This window comes from Phalaenopsis equestris, unplaced genomic scaffold (assembly GCF_001263595.1).
Source record: "Phalaenopsis equestris unplaced genomic scaffold, ASM126359v1 Scaffold206200, whole genome shotgun sequence".
Lineage (NCBI taxonomy): Eukaryota > Viridiplantae > Streptophyta > Magnoliopsida > Asparagales > Orchidaceae > Phalaenopsis > Phalaenopsis equestris.
The window spans coordinates 399,658-420,207 of NW_018225623.1; the positions used below are offsets into that span (position 1 = coordinate 399,658).

At 34.6% G+C, this 20,550-nt stretch overlaps 1 protein-coding gene across 2 annotated transcripts in view; it reads right to left on the minus strand.

The window, feature by feature from the left end:
• The window catches only part of LOC110036410 (lon protease homolog 1, mitochondrial-like), a 66,092-nt gene extending 45,838 nt beyond the window's left edge, over positions 1-20,254 (minus strand). Inside the window, exons 1-12 of one of the 2 annotated variants that reach the window (XM_020740845.1) lie at positions 19,735-20,252; positions 18,818-18,883; positions 13,215-13,409; positions 12,986-13,051; positions 12,843-12,884; positions 12,141-12,263; positions 11,040-11,138; positions 8,705-8,770; positions 8,522-8,608; positions 8,224-8,263; positions 7,890-8,061; positions 6,019-6,143 (exon numbers count right to left, since the gene is read on the minus strand). In XM_020740845.1, coding sequence (XP_020596504.1) covers positions 6,019-6,143; positions 7,890-8,061; positions 8,224-8,263; positions 8,522-8,608; positions 8,705-8,770; positions 11,040-11,138; positions 12,141-12,263; positions 12,843-12,884; positions 12,986-13,051; positions 13,215-13,409; positions 18,818-18,883; positions 19,735-20,040 — 1,387 coding nt within the window. In that variant the 5' untranslated portion in view covers positions 20,041-20,252. Of the gene's footprint in view, positions 1-6,018; positions 6,144-7,889; positions 8,062-8,223; positions 8,264-8,521; positions 8,609-8,704; positions 8,771-11,039; positions 11,139-12,140; positions 12,264-12,842; positions 12,885-12,985; positions 13,052-13,214; positions 13,410-18,817; positions 18,884-19,734 lie in introns of both variants that reach the window. The other variant, XM_020740846.1, reaches the window with a different exon arrangement.
• Positions 20,255-20,550: the final 296 nt, after the last annotated feature.

Below are 20,550 nucleotides of genomic sequence, written 5' to 3' on the forward strand. Positions count from 1 at the left end.
CCCCCCCAAAACCCTCCTCCCTCTATTTATCTTTATATATGTTATATTAGTCATTAGGGTTCAGTTCTTTTGAGTGAAATTTCTATTCGGACAGCCGCCGACATCCCCCACTTTTTCCTTCTAAGGTTGTATTCGATGATGGGTGATGCTACGATTGTTATAGAGGTAAACAAGCCTAGCTTGAGCGAGTCCAAGGTTTGTTCGTGTTCGACTTATTAAAAAAAAAATTTCATATTTGGCTCATGTTCGAAATAACTCGTAGTAACATGTTTGTGTTCGGCTCGATTCAAACTCATATATTTGAATTAAGCTCGGGTTCAAGCTCAAATTTCAGCTCAAACTAAATTTCAAATTTTATTTAATTTATTTTAAACATTTTCAGTGGAGCATATTCATATATATATATATATATATATATATATAATATTTTTTTATTTTATCTTTTTTGAGAAAAGGGGCTTTTCTATTTAGGTAAAAAAGTTTTACATCTGATATAAGAGAATTCTAAGGAATCCCCATGAAGCAAAATCTTAAAAGATCTATTTGGGAGACTAGAGCACAAAACTCTCCAACCATTACAACCATTTTTGGCCAGCCAGTTTGCTGGTTGATTTCCTTCCCTGCGGATATATGTCCAAATGACCTTTACTGATTTATTTAAGAGGGGGATCTTATTGATCCAGTGGATTAGCTGTCATTGGATGTTGGAGTTCTTATGTAGGATATGGATGAGTTGTAAGGCATCAGACTCCATATATATGTATTTGAACTGTAATGATATTGCTAGCTTAAGGGCCAAGTAAACTGCAGCAGATTCAGTCTCAAAGGCATTGTTGGTAGCCAGTGGTGATTGAAAGAACCAAAGACAATTTCCATTGTGATCACTGCACACACCTCCAATTCCAGCAGCAGGTTGAGAGAAGCTTCCATCAGTTGATCTTAACCCATGGTTAAGCAAGCCTTCTACATATCACTTTTTGTATTACATGTGTCTTTAGTGAAGCAGTCTCCAAATAAGTCTGATGAAAAATTTTCTTGATCCTAGTTATATAGGAGATGCAGTTGGTAAAGATAGCCACCTCTGATAAAGTCAGATTTTAATGTTTAGCCTTGTTTCTAGCCATTCATAAGAACCAGGCAATGATAAGAGGGATGTATTGTTGTTGTTGCTCCTTCCAGTCATTCCAGCATTCTTCCATGCTTACCCAATTGTAACCCATAGATCTTGACCTCAGAACTTCAAGGATTTTAGTCCAAACAGCTCTAGAAGTTTGTCCAGTGATAAATAAATGATTTAGGCTCTCCTCCTCCTAATAGCATAGGTGACATCTTGAAGCACCTCTCAGCCCCTTCAATTTCAGGATGTCATCTGTAGGTAAGAACCTTTTAAACAACTTCCAGCTGAAAACAGATATTGAAGGTGTAACATTTTATCCCAGATTAATTTGCCCCAGCTCACCTCTTGCCATCTAAAGGTAGATCTGAAAATGAACTTGTTTATAGATTGGCTAGTAGGATTTTTTAATATGATTCTGTCTGATTTTCCAGGGTTTATTGAAATTGCTTGGATTTGATGAATAGTTTCCTGGTGTACCACTTGCCTAAGGAGTTCCACATCTCAATTGTTGCCAGTCCAGAAGTCAGAAAATTTGTTGCATGTTGTTGCACTATTGTTGTTTGTCACTGATTTTGCCATGCACCAACCATGTGTCAAGCCAGAAATCAATATCACCCTTTCCCAGATACCATATGAAGAAATTTTCAGCATGTCTTACTTGTAGAATTTTCTTCCAGTGTTCAGAATCTCCCAGCCTTTGTTGAACCTTGCTAGGATAAGAATCTTGCAGTACTTTCCCCACATGAATTTGACCCATAATGAATTCTAAGCTCTAAATTTAATCCACTACTTAGAGTAAAAAACATAGCTAATATGTTGGAAGTTTTTAAAGCTCAGGCCACCTGCTTCCAAAGGTTTGCAAATTTTATTCCAGCTAGATCAGTGCATTTGTTTGTGTTGACCCTTCCAAAGGAGCTTGTCGAAATTTGTTTCTAGCATTCTTTGTGTACTTTTCTTCATCTTCACCATTGGTAAGGTATAGAGAGGGAAGGATGTGAGAATGCTTCTAAGAAGAGAGATTCTACCTCCATTGGATAGGAAAGAGTTGGTCCAACAGTTTATTTGAGTTGACACCTTATTCATCACCTCATCATATTGTGTTTGTTTTCTCCTGCCTTTGATGAGTTGTATGCCCAACTACTTAAGTGGGAGATCTGTCTTTTTGAATCCAGTAAATTATTTGACCCAATTCTTTACAATATTGCTCATTTTATTGTTGACTAGAATTTGACACTTGTCTTTGTTGAACCTCATACCTGCCATATCTTGGAAGTTGTCTAGTAGTGTCATGGTTTTACTCACAGCTTGTTTGCAACCATTGGTGAACACAATGATATCATCAGCATAAGCAAGGTGGCTAACCATATAGTTGGACCTGTGTTGGTATCTGTGAGGGAAAGTTTTAATGGGCTTGATTAATCATTCTTGACAAGTAATCAAATGTCAGGATGAAAATGGTTGGAGAGAGAGGATCCACTTGTTTGATGCCTCTCCCAGCTTTGAAGAATCCATGACATTCCCCATTGATGAGAATGTTATAGTGAGCATTGGTCAGTCATCTATTGATGAGATTACAGAAATCCCTGCTAAAGTCTCTAGCTTCCAATTCATTTAGTATGAAATCCCAACTGATTGTATCATATGCCTTCTTTAGATCCAACTTTAGGATTATATTGTTATCCCTGCAAGGCTTGTCAATGTCCAAGAGCATCTCTTGTGCCAACAGAATATTGTCAGTTATATGTCTCCCTTGTACAAAAGCTGACTGGGAGGTAATGAATTTATTCATGAGTTGTTGTAGTCTGCCCACCAGAATTTTAACAATAATCTTAGTAATAGTGTTTGTGAGACTAATTGGTCTGACGTCATGCTATGCATCCTTTCTGTTTTCATTTGGAATTAAAATCATAGTTGTGGTTGTGAAATATCAAGGCAGGTCAGCTCCAAGGAAAAAGCTTTGGACAGCAGCTACCACATCCTTTTTTATCACTTCGCTTCATAAGCATATATATGTTTCGCTTTGTTTCTGGTGTACAATAGGAAGAGTTCTGCCGCAAAAAAGAGCAGATTTTGGCTCCTGGAAGAAGTGCAGATTCTGGTGGATGAGATGCAGGCCTACAGCAGAAGAGATGGAGAAAATTCCTGCAGCGAAAGAGAAGCGGGCCTGCAGCAGGCATCTAGCGCTTGAAGGGGATGTAGAATTTATTTGGGGAGGAAAAATCCTTAATTTATTATTCACATATATATATATATATATATATATATAGAAAAGCTCAATAGCTGATTTTATTGAAATAGAAAAGGATACATAAAGGTTGTATGAGAAGAGCCCAAAAGAGACCCTGCCCATACGATACCACGTACAATACTACCCCAACAAAAAGATACAGATAGACTCACAAAATTTAAACATGCATAAAACAAGTAACTAGGGACGAGCCAGTTTAGTCCTGCCTCTTTCTGTAATTTTAGAAGCGGAGTCGGGTAACAAACTTTGAAGTGTCGTGTCATTGCCAGGAGTAACCAAAGTATCATCCATTAAGTTTCCAAGTTTGAGTGTGTGCCCCCAACGTTCATCTTTAGCCGAGAAATGCAAACATGTCATTCTTCATCTGAAGATTGGCTCATGTGATCCTCGGTCTGATTAGATATTAGAACCGTAGTAGAAGGAAAGACGGTTGTTGTCACAGTGATAGGTTTCAATGTATGAGAAGTGTGAATTGTCACATCTGCACTTGATGCTTCCTATATAGGAGTTGCGGGGCTATCCTGATTTTCGGTCCGAACATTATCCCTTATAGTTTGATCAGGAGAAGGGTTCCCAGGGGTAGACACCAACTTCTGTCTTTTGGTGATTCCATCCTCAGATTGGTTTTCATCAGGCACGTGGGATGCATTAACAGCATGTTCCTGTTTTTGACTATTGGTTCTCAACTGTGTGTGTCATCTGAAACATTTCTTTTGTCGGTGTCCAAGCATCTTGCAGTGCTTGCAGTAGTAAGGTTTTTGTTCTATAGTGATTTTTATGAATAACCATTGTGGGCAGAGTCAAGTCAAACTTCTTCTACATCCGGTAGTCCAATATCTCTTTCAATCAAAATCCTTGCAATAGAGAGCCTTTAGAAATGAATTGTAGATATGTCTACCTGCAAAGGTTTTCCAAGGACAGTCCCACAGTCCCAATTGCATATAACATATAAGATAGGTAGGTCAAAGAATTGAAGATTGAGTTAATGAGAATCAGATAGGCGCAATTGGGGATTCTTGACTGGGATCAAAATTAGGGGTCCATTTGAGTAATTTCATATGATTGTCCTCAATTGTGATGAATTTCTTTGAGAAAATTTTTACGTAATATTCTTCTATGCTCAGGTGTATCATAACAAGTCTTCCATCGAAAATACCCAATTTTCAAGCCCCAACTAGTTTGAAATCTTCAAAAACCTTCCTAATAATCTCCATCTTAAGGAGACCTAATTAGAACTTTTCAACTAGTAAAAATTTGTATTTTCCTGCAAGAGTTGAAATTTCAGCGTCTGAGAAGAATAGTGCTGGTTTGCCCGCTTTTTTTTTTACTTTTTTTATGAGATTGTAATCTCCATGTCCTGCAACAGAATCATGGTACATTTGTGGGAATATCAGACCATCTGCAAGGTGGAAATGGGAGTTGCATTTGCATTTGTGAACCACTGTACCACTGTAGCATCGGAGGGTTTGACGAGATTATCGCTGGTGAGGGCGGTGGCTTGTCGACTACCGTCGACGAACGGGACACGAGCAGGTTTGAGGAGAACTGGAGGAACAGTCGAGCGGCTTTGACATAGCAGAAGAGCAGCTCGAAGCAGACGACGAAACCTACAGAGCGAAGCGCCGCAGACGCGAGCACTGCAGATGACGCGATCTCCTTCGCAGACGACGCAGCAGACAAGCAGGCTTGAAGCAGACCGCAACCTCGAGCTCCTCCGCCAGCCAGAGGACAAAAGGATCAAGACCCATCTTGATTGGCTTATATATATATATATATATATATATATATATATATATACACACACACACACACACACACACACACACACACACACACACTAGTTTCTCCTTATTTGCAAACTTATCAAACTTATCTAATCTATATAAAGAAAGAAAATAATTTAGAATAGAAAATAGAAAAATATCAAATATGAAGGGAATAAACCAATCAAAGATTTCCTAAGAAAACCCAATCAAATCCTCCAAGATTTGAAGGTTGTGGTCGGCCCATATGAGAGAGGTAAATGTGGAAAGAATTGAATCTTCTCAGATTTCCACAGACATCAACAACATGCATAGATTACAAATGACAACCAATTTTGCCAGAAATAGAGGCAAAATGCCTAAGTGGTCGACAATGTGAATAGGCTGATTGGTGACTAATTCTCATCAGCGAGCACATGTGATAGTTAAAGAAGGCAAATGGGGATTTGAAGTTCAATGCCATATCAACATTAAGGTGTATAGAGAAAATTGAAAGGATTATAGGCTATGGTTTGATAGCATGTTGAAGAGAGAGAATTGAAAAGGATTACATCTTTCCTCAAATGTCTTCAAGTAAATGTGTACTTAAATATAGGTATGAGAAAAAAACATAAAAAGAAAAATATATTTTCAATAATGAGAAGAAAATAATACATAATGCAAATTCCTACTATAAATAGTTCAAACATGTGATAATTTAAAGATAACAAGAAGCACAATGAAAAAGAGATGCGAGCAATAATTTTCATATTTAAACATAGGCAGAATAAAAAATTATATAATCTGTGGCACGTACAAAATGAAAATGATGATTTTTTTTTGTTGATTTATTAAAAAAAGAAAACAAATTACATATATTCAAGAAACTATGGAAGTACATCTTTGCTAACCATGTGAAGTTCCTCTTAAATTTCCAACAGCAATAAATTCCAGAATTCTTTCCTTCACATCAGATAAGCCATAATGGTCCTCATCTAAAATCTTTTGTGCATTATGGACATTAAAGTTTTCATCACTGCAATCAAAATGAAAATTATAAACTCTCATTACTTGGTATTTTGAAAAGGGCATTCATAAAAAAATTGCATGAAGGCATTCGACAAAACACAAGAAAAGTAAGATTACGATAAATTACATTAAAACACTGCATAAAAACTAGGGGTGTAAATGAGCCAAGCTGACTCATGAGCCGGCTCGAGGTCAGCTCGCTAAGTGGCTCCTGAGCTGAGCTTGTTGAGCTAACAAGCCAAGCTCAAGTCAGTTCCGACTCAACTCGTTAGCTTGTGAGCCAGCTCGTTTAAAAACATATAAATATAAAATACACTCAAACTATATTAAATTTTAAAACACTATCTTTAAATTATTAAAATCATTAAAAATTTTGATATTTTATATTTTACATTTTATATCAAATAATTTCTTATTATTTATCTTATAATTGCTCGTTCTATTTGTTATTTTATTATAACACTAACTTAAATTAATAAAATTTTCTCTTTTACAATAAATAAGTAGGCTCGTGAGCCGACTCAAACTCGTAGACTTAATCTCTATTTTGAGCTCAAATTTGGTTAGTTAATCAACCTCAAAGCTCAAGCCGTAAGTACACCAAACTACAGTAGTTGGATGAAACTATATTTACAACACTATCAAGAAGGATAGCAAACAATTAGGAGGGAGCGGCTTCTGAAGAAAAGAATTTGGAATAGAAAAGGAGAAAGAACTTGGAATAGTAGTAATAAGTGGGCAACTTCAACACCGAAAGGTGATGAAGAGTGCTTGAGGCTACCATTATAATGTTAGATTCTCATCATTTTGACAAATAGCTCACAACTAATGATCCGGTCACATCTATAGTGTAATATCTCTATAATTTCATGGATGTTAAGAAATGTTTGTGGCTGGCAGTACTACCAATGAGGACATGGTTCTTAATACTGTACATATATAAATAAATAATTTTATATATACATATGTGCGTGTGCGTGCGTGTGCGTGCGTGTGTGCGTGCGTGTGCGTGCGTGCACGCTTGTTCGTGCGTGTGCGTGTGGGTGCATGTGTGGATGTGTGGATGTGTGGATGTGTGGTGTGTGCATGTCTGGGTGTGGGTGTGCGTGTGCTTGTGCTTGTGCTTGTGCTTGTGCGTGTGCGTGTGCGTGTGCGTGTGCGTGTGTGCGTCCAAGATTTTTGTAACTGCATTTAATCATAATACATCACAAGGAGAGATCATAAATTTAGATAAATGACAAAAGAAAAATTTACACAACTAGCACACAATTCTTATGAATTTACATATCTCACATCTAAACTTTCATATTTAAATACATAGCACTTCGGTGCTTTAAGCCTAGTCATGAAAAGGTGTATTTCATTTTTAAAAAGTGGCGAAGTGCTATTTTTTGCGTGATATTAAAGATTTGAGTGCTTTGTGTGTAAATACGAAAGTTTAGGTGTGATATCTGTAAATACATTACAATTTTGTGCTATGTATGTATGCCCTATAAAAAAAAATGTATAATCCTTAATAAAAAACAAAAGAAAAATAAAACTAAAGCATTCCAGAAAGAAACTACTCTTTGGCATCTACTAAAAGTAGCATCCCTTATAAGTTAAATATTTTAGAGTCAAAAGAAAATCAGAAGGCTGAAAACCAGTTAAAATTTCTGCAGTTGTCATTGCACTCAAATCGCGTTGAATTACTAGATATGTTGAAAGAAAACAAAAACTCTCTACTATGAGATCAAAAGCTTGTAAGTAGAACCTGTAGTCTCCCCAAGGTAAAGCAGTAAGCCAGTCAAGATAATTGCGAGTAACATTAAACTCACTAGAGCTGGCTTCCAGCAGCTGCAGCTTCGCAAGCTCTTCTTCGATAACCTGCAATACATGAGCTGGGAATCTATCCTTTTTTGGATCAATCCTTTCCCTAAACTTTGCTGCAAAAGCAAAATATATTGAAAATGAGTTATTTCCGTATCCTGGAAATGCATCACTTATAGAATGAATTTCACACACTAGGCCAAACTGTATAAGTATTATTAAACCATAAAGTGCCATTTTATTAACAGAAATTGCAGTTTTGTCATCTGTGAACTCACAAGAAAGTGCAGTTTTGTCATCAGTTTCCAAACCAAGCTCCTGGACCAAAGGAATAAAGTTATAATAATGTAAGTATTATCAAAACAACAAGCTAAGCTTAAAAGAAACTGTCGCCCCACGCCCCCACCAAAAGGCTAAAACCTCTTTGGCCTTTTTTTCCCAGAAAAAGTTATGAAGAAACATGGCCATCGTCATGCACTCAGATGGTAGGAGAGGCATTGCTCGTAACTTTGATCTTACAAGTCAAAATTTAATAAAATACAGCCGCTTCCCACAAGAAATGAAATAAGCATCTACCTTCTTGATTGCTTTTAGTTGCTCATTTAGAAGATAGCGCCGCTGCTCACCAGATATTTTTTCCTCAATGGCTTTTGCAATTGATTCCTTGAATAAAAAATAAAACAGTACAAAACATCTTATGACATGTTTAATTTGGGGGAGGGGGAAAATATTTTACAGAACTTACAATAGCAACAGTACCTGTATTTTATTGATCTCGATCTCTTTCTTAATTAACTCGAGTGTGAGCTTCAAGCGCTTGTGCACCTAGTTAGAAAAATAATTAAAATTGAAAAGAATCATAAGTTGGAAAGCTGATAATTAGAATGCAAATTGCTGGTGGGCAGAAACCTCTCAACATATACAATTAAGAGAACAATCAGAGATTGAATTATGCTTGCAACACAATAAGGAACACTTGATTTCTCAAGCGTTATAGCTGATAAAAAATTAGTAGATAGAACTTAAAATTAGATTCAAATACTAAATAGTAAGTTACGTTGCAACCCGAACACGATGTCAAATTAGCTATAAAAGAAAGCAACAAGTCAGCAGCCTCAATCCACGCTGTGGAATGTTACCTGCAATTATAACTCCTTACGTGGTGTCATTAAGAGGACTTTTGGTGTTTGGAAAAAGAAATGAGTTATACTCCGGGATATGGCATCTAACCCGTTTCCCAAACAGGTAAAAAACTGTGATTGCCACGATGGCTCTCCACAATTACATTAGGAGGCATCCTTCCCGCAACGACATTGACTTCTGTGGGGCAGACGAGGATCATGAGCATGTATCTACCGAGGCATTTAAGTACCTTCTTGGACATTCTTTGTCAGAATGATGTTTCCACCACCTGTACTAAGGACGGGGAAGGTGCAAGCTAGATATCAGAGTTGAGGGAACAAATTACGAGTGCAATAGTAAGAGGTGATTGGAGTATTTAGTATTTTATTATTTGTACTTATTCAATTTTATTTGTATTTTATACAGTTCCTGTTTATTTCAGTTCTTTGTATATTCGATATTGATTACTTGGGCTTTTTTACGTTATTTGTAAGTGTTATTTTTTTCAATTAGTATTTCATTTATTATATTATTAAATATTATTTTAATAGTTTTTTTCTTTATTTTAGTAATCATGATACTCACTATTAAGTGAGGAGTATATTTTACTTTCTGTGTTGTTCTGAAGTTGATTTTTGTTTCTCAAGTATCAAATTTATTGTTATGACAGTTCTGTAACAAACAGCATTACTACACAGCTGTAAAATGGTCATTTGTCCAGAAACAGCTGCCGCACAACTATTTTTAAACTGCAAAAAATAAATAGTAAGCCAATTTATCCATAGCAAATTCTGTGCAACAAGTTTCATAAACAGTTGTTGCACAGCAACTTATTGATAAGCTGCAGCTGCCCCAAACAGACTCTAAATGTTATTGATACATACATTAGATTATTATAATATTTTTTTATAGAAATATGAAATATAAACATGCATATTATTTTCTCTTCCTTGAGTTACAGTAGTTTAGATGTGTAATTATTCTTGGGTTGTCTTTAAACAACTCATTATGTTGTTTTAATGAATTTTTTTAGATTTTAAGCTTTTGAATAACATGAATGAGAGAGGAGCTAATGTTTACAATAGGCAAGAACAGCAACCAGAAAGGTAAAATTTCTACTTGTTAATAAAATTATTTTTTTTAGTGGCGCTTTCAAGAATATTTGAATATTAAACTTTCAATGATAGAAATAGATAGCAAAAAATTTAATTCCACCGTCCGACCGTCCACTCCTGTCTAGGTTAATTCCAAACCCCAGGTCAGGTCTTGACAGGTAAGGCTTGCAACGAGGATCACTGTGAAAGCATAAGGGGAAAAAAGGCTTTCAACAAACAAATGTGTTAAAGAATGTCTCTATGGTGAAGGGAACAATGGTTGGACAAATAAGTGCACAAATCCTATTAAAATGGCCACTTTCAATAGCCAATGATTTCGAGAAATGTGTCAGAAATCAAATATAATCAAACAACAAAATAGAGATGTGAACATTTGTAGTTGCTAAAGTTGGAGGTGGCGTTGGAGATCATAGCTTGACAACCCACTTCATGAGCCATTCCAAAACATATGCGGCTAAAAGATACATACTACTTCTTACAGTAGAAATCACTTCCCACTTTCCCCCTGTACATCAAACCTAAATGATCCCGCTTCCCGTTTGCCATACAAAACCAATCAAACCATTAAAGCAAACAGAATAAAGGTTCCATTTAATTTGGAATCCACCAACATCCCACAAGCCCAACACACCACAACAAGAAAATTCTCCATGCTGATTCCCTAACTTCTCCCCAATTTTATATCTAAAGTAAGTTTGATAGGAAACCTATTTTTCTTTTGACTGTACAACAAAGCCTTATAAAGTGCAACACCTAAACTCATATCTGAAACTAAGAATGAAAGAATAATTATAAAGATAAAAATAAGTATAGAACTATGAAAATAAAATTTCAGATTTACTGAAAAATGCTCTTACATCAAGTTCTTCAAGCACTTGCTGGCAAAGTAACTTATTGGCCATAGATAAAGCAGCTCCAAAATCTGCTAGCCTTCCATATGTGAAATCACCAATGTACTGGGAATGCCAAGAAGACTATTTGTCAGCTACGGCAGCTGAATTGAGGCTTCATCAAGTGAACCAGAAAATTAACTAAGCATAGCAACAGATAAAACACCATAATCACTTATACAGAATTAAGAAGGTATTTAGAGACCATTAATAAAGTTTCACAACTAAAGAAATAGATCCAAGGAAATTGAAAGTGCACGCCAAAAATTTTAAAGTTATAATCATAGCAAAAAAACTGAGAGTGATTTTTTCTGATCAGCATACCAACATAAAAAAAATGTAAACCTATATTTTGGAACCAGTGAATCAGGAATATATTAGATTTAAGCCATGTTAGGTGATGCATTAACTGATTTTATTTTCAAAACCAGACATTTTAAGATTTTGATTGGCTGGTAAATGTGTAAAGAGTATGATTCCACATAAACCTCTTTCATGGCTTAGCAAACAAGGGCCATGTACTTGCAGAGCAACTTGAGCATCCCTTGAGGGTAGTGGTGACTCAATTTCTTACCAAAAATATAATGCAAAAAAAGTATAGTAGTACCAAACAAAGCCTTATGCTTTATTTAGGCCGGCTTATGTTTTTCTGCTTTTGGCGCTTCAAGTTAGCTTTCCAACCATAAGGTTTATTATGCTTTCCCAAAAGCAGTCTTTGTAAGACAAATTTGAAAAGACAGTAAAAACATTATCATTCCAACAGTCATTGCTTTCAGTTTTATATTTTTTTCCTACCCATATAAACAGTCAAAACCATTTCAAATGAAGGTGTTTAAATAACAAATTTTAAGGAGATTCAAATCCTATTTTGATGCAATCTAGATTTTGGGCAAACCTATCAATTTCTACTATGCTTAAACAAAGTATATTGCAATTGATAGATAACATTCATTATCTGAATAACAATTTTACCTCTGTAACAACCACAAAAACACTAAGTCATAAACAGAATAAAAAAAAAGGGTTGCCAAGAGTGAACAGGAAGCCAATTATAGCCATGCGACATACCCGAGAATATGTTTTAGCATATTCTCTCCAAACTGAACTTATCTTCAAAACATCTCTTAATGTTGAAATAACTTCAAAATAGGTCGCTTTTATCACATCATCATCTTTGTTATAGGGAATTTCCTGCAATATAAGAAGCTTCGTTGATGAGAAAAGCTAAGAAAGTAAAACAATACATGAGATAGTATTCTTCAAGTACCATTCACTAATGTGGTACACCCAAAATGGTGAATTGAAAACATATCATCCCAAACAGCAACTAGGTTAATTAAGGCAAAAAAAAAACAGCCAAAAAAATTATAAATAGTTAACAATAAATATATCTCATATTAATTTGTGTGGCACTCTTTTTGTATCGCTTATTCATCAATCAATTAATAGTGCCTTCTATGCATAACAGAATCAGTCGACAGTATCTTCCATGTGTGAACGAGTTTGTGCAAGTGTGTGCGCGTGCGTGTGTGTGTGTGTGTGTGAGGGAGGGAGAGAGAGAGAGATCATTCTAACAAACCATCTAAAAATGAAAAGATTAAACATCTTACATCTTATACTGATACTTAAAACTGAAACAGATAATATTTTTACTGAAAATACACAAGGAAAAAAGAAAAAGGAATAGATTGAGGAGGAAGAGAGCATGAGAGAAAAGGGGGAGTAAAGAGAGGATGGAGAGCCAGTGGATGACTAAAGAGAATAACATGCCTTCAGGTGATCAACTTTAACTGTAAGAGGTTCTTCATCAACCTGCATATAATAAGCATGTCAGCAAGCTGAAAAACAATTGAGGAAATAAAAATAAAACAGAAGAAAAAAAAAAGAAACTCCAAGCTCTTCAAAATACCAACCATCTCTGTTTTTCTTAAACGGCGATGACCAAGAAGGTAAACCTCGTTTCCTTGGATACTACTTATCTATATAAGAAGTGCAATACAGTTTGTTAGCTAACTAGTTGATGGCATGTTACACTAATTAGTTATAATTTTCTCTTCAAATAAAAAGGTTGTACAAGCTATGTTCATATATGACAAATAAAAATTTTTATTACAACACAAAGGAAAAAAAATGGAGGGAGACCTGAGCCAGGGTACCAATGTCATGTAGGCGGTCAAACAATTCTTGACCACCCTTGAAATCATAAATATTTTTCCCTATTTCTGTACCAGTCACCAGGCTAGGGTCAGTTCCAGGCTCATCTTTGAAAAGAAAAGCACCCGCATATGTAACTGATCTTTTACAGTTTTCCGCCAAAGCTGAAAGAAGTTTAGAATCCTAGACAAAAAGAATAAACGAGGAAATTACAAACTACCATCGATAAAGTATTCAAACAGGTACACAGAAAACCTGCACTATAAGATACAATGATCAGCAAACTAAGAGGAAAAATAAAAGGTTCATACAAAGATCACAAAGCGTGGGTGGGGTGAGGCATTCAACTCCCACCCACGTTGGGTGATTAAGAGAAAAAAATAGTCACTGATTTTTCACAAATCATAAACACAAATAAAAATTGCAAAAATGTAATAAGAATCTTCTTTACTTCACAGATCAATTTTCAAGGAGGTTCAAAAAGGACATCACGATGTTATCAGATGGAATATTCTTCGTATATTCTATAAATAAATATATAATAAGATAATATAAAATCACAAGTGACTTGAGAATGCCTCCTGCAATCGAGAAAATAAGGTCTACATGCAAGGGTTTATTTATGTGTAAAATATTTTATTTACAGATACATTAATATCATCAAAAGTTAGACTGCACTGCAAAATAAGTCTAAGATAAAATCTGACTGATTAGTATACAAATCATAGATCTATGCTACAATTATAACAAAAGCATGTGCTTCCCATATTGAATCTTAGCCTTACATTGATGAATCGAACCTTAGTCATTATATTATTTTAATATTCAATCAGATGACAACGTGTTATTTTTTATTCAATATTAGCAAAATTTTTAATTAATGAATGAATATTAATTAATCAATTATATTATTATTGATTAATGAGTTTATATTCAAATTTAAAATCCACTGCTAAATTTTATCTTTAAATCTATGGCATTTAAGATTCTAGTTTTTCAAAATTTTGATTAATTATAAATTAAAAAATATTAATTACTAGTCTCACATATAACGGTTAAAGATAACTTTTATATTCCATATAAGTTTTTCTAAATATAAGATATTCTTCTTCTTGCCCTCATTATTACTTCCACTTCTGTCTAAGCAATTAATAAAAACAACCAATTGAATCTCCACCTTACATCTATATTATATACTTCCACACAAAAATCTCAACCTTACATTTAAAAAAATAAATTCAAACCATAAGTTTTTACATCTTCATATCCCTATTTTTCTCTCCCTTCTCAATGAAATAATAATAAAGGGGAAAAAAAAGCGTAGTGCATGGAGAAATGAATGATTCAGGGATTAAAATTTTATCTCTTCATATTCACATTCTACTCACTTTTCACTTGGAAAAATAATTTCAAAAATAAAGGCATAAAAGATGAACAAACAAATGATTTGAAGATTATCCATTTTCATTCTTTTAAATAATTTAAAATTAATTTTTTCCCCTTTGCATTACAACTTTACCTTCTCTTCTCACCAGAAAAATAAATTTAGAAATAAAAGCATAGAAGACAAGGAGATAGATGATTCAATGATGATCACTCGTCTTTATTCCATCTATTTTTTCCAAATTGCCCAAGTTTTGGCTTTTCCTCTCCTCCTCCCTCTCCTTGAATATATGCCATCTTATCCTCCGACATTCCAATTTCTCCCATTCTTGACATTGATCAATTCACTCCTCCTTATGAGTGGATCACCTTCGTAGGTTGTTTTGCCCTGCATGTCAGTTCTGGCAAGCCAAAAATATACGAGTCTCCTAACTTATTTTGAATGATCATTTTGCTTTGATGTTTATCTCGAGGAAGTAGTTCTATGTCCCATCTGCTCAATTAGCCTCTTTAAATAAGCTCGCTCTCCTATAGCTCCTCTACTTTTCTTTTCTTTTCAAGATTTGTTTATTTTTAAAAGTATTACTTTATATAACAATAAGCTAATAGTAGGGGTTAATGGTAAATGGCTCCTTCACTTTGAAAAGCTTGCAAGTAGAGATTGATTAATAAATTCTTACGTTGACTAGGAAATCATTTAACAATTGTGCATTCACCTAAGAGCTTATTTTCTTTGCTTTCTTGAATTAAATTTTTTGAATCCATAGTGCTTCTCTAGTTAACTTTTAATAATTTGCCTAGTAAAAAGCAGAACTTCTCTCGAGTTTGTGGTGTTTCAAAATGCATGACATTACATCCACTAGGCTAGAAATCTGTTAAATGAGAGATCGTAATTTAAAGCAAACAGGAGAATACATGATATCATTACGAAACACATTCAAAGTTTGCCCTTCAATTTGTTTTACTAAATGTCCTCATGTTTTATCTGTATATATCCATTTTCTTAAATCCTATCAACATGCACTTTATGCACCGGCAGTTGAAATATCTACTATTAAAAAAGAGCTTGCGGTCCTTCAAAAAGTAAATATTAATCTAAATTTTTATGAATAAATCTAAACCTTCAATTTCCTATTGTCGCCCTTAATATTCCAATTTTATTTCATATTCATATCCTAATCTAAACCTTCAATTTGTCGCATTAGTGAAAAAGAAGTTGAGGATGCTTTAAAGAAAATCAAGGGTGAAAAGTCTGTAGGACCTGATGATATCCCAATTGAAATGTGGAAATATTGAGGAGATTTGGGAGTTTTTTGGCTTACTAAACTCTTTAATATTATTTTAAAAACTAAACAGATACCTGAGGAGCTGAGGAAGAGTATTTTGGTCCCCATCTTTAAGAATAAAGAGGATGCACAAGAGTGCAAATTATAGAGGAATTAAGTTGATGTGTCATACTTTAAAATTATGGGAGAGGTTAATTGAACATACGTTAAGACATATTACAAAGATTTCTCATAATCAACTTGGATTTATGCCGAGCAGGTCTACTATGGAAACTATACATTTATTGAGAGGTTTGATGGAGAAGTTCAGCGATAATAAGGAGGATCTACATATGATTTTTATTGATTTAGAAAAAACATACGAAAAGGTTCCGAGAGATATCCTTTGGAGAGTTATTGAGAAGAAATGTGTTAATATGACTTATATTCAAGTCATTAAAGATATAAACACAAGAATTGTTACTTGTGTTCGAACATAAGTAGGATTGACCAAATATTTTCCTATTTATGTTGGTTTATATCAGGGATCGGCTTTAAGCCCCATATCTTTTTTCTTTAGTTATGGACGGTCTTACTGAACACTTACAGGAGGATGTACCTTGGTGCATGCTTTTTGCTGCTGATATCCTTCCTGATATCCTTCTCGTGGATAATTCTCGTGGATAAGAAGAGAGAAAAAACTCAAAAAAAACTTGAATTATGGATGTCTACCTTGGAGTCTATAGGTCTTCGTTTGAGTAGACCTAAAAATGAATACATGGAATGTAATTTTAGTAGTACCAGCCCTTGTGACGAAAATGTAACTATGGGTGATCAAATTATTAAAAGGTGCGGGTCCTTTAAATATCTCGGTATATTGTTCAAAGTGATGGTGATATTGATGGGGACATTATTAGTAGAATTCAAGTCGGTTGGTTGAGGTAGAGGAATGCTTTAGGCCTATTGTGTGATAGAAAAGTACCGCTTAGACTGAAAAGAAAATTTTATAAGATGGTGGTGAAACCTGCAATGACGTTGAATGTTGGCCTTTAAAAAAGAAGCATAAAACTAAGTTAAGTGTTGACGAGGTGAGAATGATTAGGTTGATGAGTGGCTTTACACTTAGAGACAAAATGCGAAATGAATATATCTGTGCAGGGTTGGTGTAGCTTCAGTGACGAACAAAATTAGAGTCATCTTAGATGGTTTGGTCACATTAAACGTCGATAATCTGATGCTCCGATTAGAAGAGTGGATGTTTTAAATTCGACTTATGTTGAGAAAGGCAGAGCTAGACCTCAAAAGACTTGGGCACGTTGTATAAAAATTGATCTTAACTCATTGCTCCAAAACTTTTCCATGTACTCTCAAAACGCCTAAAAATAATATTTCATTTCTTTTAAATATTTTCTCAAATCCCATCTCAAATTCGACCTCATCGAGGACCTATTCTTTAGCATCAACAAATATTCTCCGCAAAAGATCAAAAGGGCGAAAATCATCAGATTGATTTCAAGTTCTTTGTATAGATCATAGTACAAATGTAGTTTGATTATTAATTCTACAAAGAAAAAAATGTATTTTTGATATCAAATTATAAAATTATGCAGATCTATTTTATCAATTATGATTTTATGATAAATACTCAAATTTTTCGTTGATACAATAATTATTGCAATTTTTTATAATGATAAACTTCAACATTTGATCGTTTCATTAAAAAAATATAAGTAAAAAATAGTTAACATACTCATAATATTATTGTTTTTAAAATTTCATTCACTTGCATTCAAAGCACATGCAATTATACTAGTACGTTAAAGTAATAGTTCAACCTTTGTAAGTTATACAGTAAGAGAAATTTTCAAATGTACGTTTTGTGATCACGAGGTCGAAGCAACTTCTATATTCAAAAAATATTGGATGTTAAATTAGAGTCACACTGAAGAATTTTTCATTATTAAGGCCAAATAAACTATAAATCAAGAGCATTTATTGTATGGGCATAGCATGCAGCACATTCTAGGCATAATATCATCACATAATGATTTTGTGTTAAGGATTTCAAACTTAAGTAGAATAAAAGGGCAAATAAAGAATAGGCCATCCTTCTAAAATGGCAGTGGACTTTTCAAAAAGGTGCACTGAACAGGTTTTGAACCCCTTGAAATGTTCGGAATTAAGATCTGAATTCAACAAAGTGTCCAAAATAACTACTCAATATGCCTCAGTTTCTGGCTCTTTCAAACATGTCATTTGAGATAAACTAACCATAAAAGTCCACAAGTTACTGTTTTCAGTTAATTCTAGTGTTGCTCACTTTTTTGGACTGCAGGTAAACTTTTTAAGAGGCAGTTCGAGGTTCAGCTTGATTGTATCATATTGAATTGGCATTCTAATGAAAATCAAATATGAATAAATCAGAAGGAATGCTTAATGTTTATTGTGCTCTCTTTAAACAATCCAATTTGTTTAAATCACAAAACAGTGACTCTCTATAGTATTAATGATGAATGATAGCACATATCCACATCAGGTTCATGCTAAAGTGACAATAATCTTAATAATAAACTAATGCGCATGTGTGTGTGAGTCTATAAATATATTCATATTTTATACTAATACTATAATCATTTATTATCATTTTCTGCCCCTTTATTCTCTATTGCTATTGTATGGCATTTAAATCTGTACAATATAATAAACAAAGACCTTGCTTTCAAATACAATAAATGTGTGTGTGTGTGCGCGCGTGTGTGTGTGTGTGGATCATGTTTCAGGTATGCACTAATGCTTTCATACTTTGATAAAAATGCAATGATCTCATGTCACAGAGAAGTAAAATGAACCATGTTGGAACATACCAGTAAACTGATTCAGAGTCAATTTTTAATCCATTGAACGTCAATTTTTGATTTACTTAAAAAAAGACAATCTACATACCTTGATGGAGACTGGCATGTAAAAACCAGGGAAAAGTGGCCGGTGTGGAAGTGGCACAGCTATAACCTGCTAACGCCCAGAAAAATATAAGCACACAAAAAATTTTAGCAAATTGAACATAAATAGAAATAATAATGGAAGGGCAAACTAATTTTCTTAAGCACTAAAATTCTAAACCTATGACAGATAAAAAATTTCCGGTAAAGCTAAACAGTCTTTGATTCAATTCCAAGAATTTGATGCTTCAGAAATATGACTGCACTAAACCAGTATATTGCAGAGTTTCCAGAAAACTCTAATGAGGGTATGCATTATAAGTTGACAAAAAATCAATCATGAGTGTGAAATTCATCAAGTTCTTTCCAAGTAAATAGAATTAGAATAGTTCAAACCAAGAAAAAAAAAACTCTAATCTTTTCTGAAACAATCCATACATTCCATTGGAATATACTGTTCATGAAAAAGAAACGTGACATGATCGCTACGGAACTTGTAATACAAGCAAGCTACCACTTTGTAGAAACGAATTAAAATTATCTAGATTGAAAACAAAAATTAATTCAACCGAGTAACAACTAAAGTCAGCAAAATTAGCCTGAATCAAAGCTACCATTATTTAATAAGGCTATGCAGTAATTACACTTAGATAATTTTTAATAAATTACAACGCAGAAATTAAAGATCACAGGTAAACCAATACAATCACCACAAAAACATCCCCTCAACAAATCAAATCCCTCAAGTAAAACCATCAGAGTAAAATTGCCAAGGGACCATCCCTAAAAGCAGTATCCAAACATGGTTGAACAAGACACGGACCTTGCATAGAGGTTGAAAAGAAACAATTCGAATCAGAAAGAGCACATACAACATTATGGTTAAACATGCCAATTTAAGCAAAAAAGAATGGCACGAACCGTCAGGTGATCTTCTGGCCGGGGAGTCGTTGGCACTATGGCTGACGAACTCTTAGCCTCATCCGCATCTGCTTCGGAAGAAGCGTACACCGCTTTATCCGTGCCGCCATCTCCCTCCCCAGACTCCGAGCTGAATAAAGCAGTCTGCCGAAAAAAAGTTGCTTCGCCAGTAGAACTCCTTAAAGACCCAATAAATCGTAATAAGTGTCTCTTCGCGAGCCCGCAATTGGCCGCGCCGTCAGGGAACCTAGTGTGTAGGATCCGTAATCTCCCTTGAAAACAGGAGGAAGACAGATGTTTCAGCATGGGTTACGGAGGAGGATGAAGGGAAGAAAGGTTGCGATCTGTGTCGTACTTCCACCTTGATTTCTGTCTCAATTCCTCATATGGCTATCTAGTTAGGATAATACTTCTCAGTTTCTCCAGGACTAGAGCTTCAAAAGCAGCAATTTCTCTGCTACGCCTCCGAAAGCAGAAAACCCCCCACAAAAACCCTCGGAACTGCACATGCACTGTGAGAATACTTGCGTTTCAAGAATGGTATAATTACATGCAGACCATCCAAGACTTTGATATTTACAAATTAACCTCTTTTGTTTTTTTTTAACTACTAAATTGATGACAGCACAAATCTAGAGAAAATTTAAAAGTTCTCACTTATAAACTCCCGAAGGCCCCATTAAAATATTTAAAAGACTAAAATGTGAAGCGTTGTTTTTTTTGTCGAAATTATTAGCCGATCGAACGATATAACAACCGAATCAAAGAATATGTGTTACATAGTCTAAAGGACAGACATTTGTAACTAGCTCCATC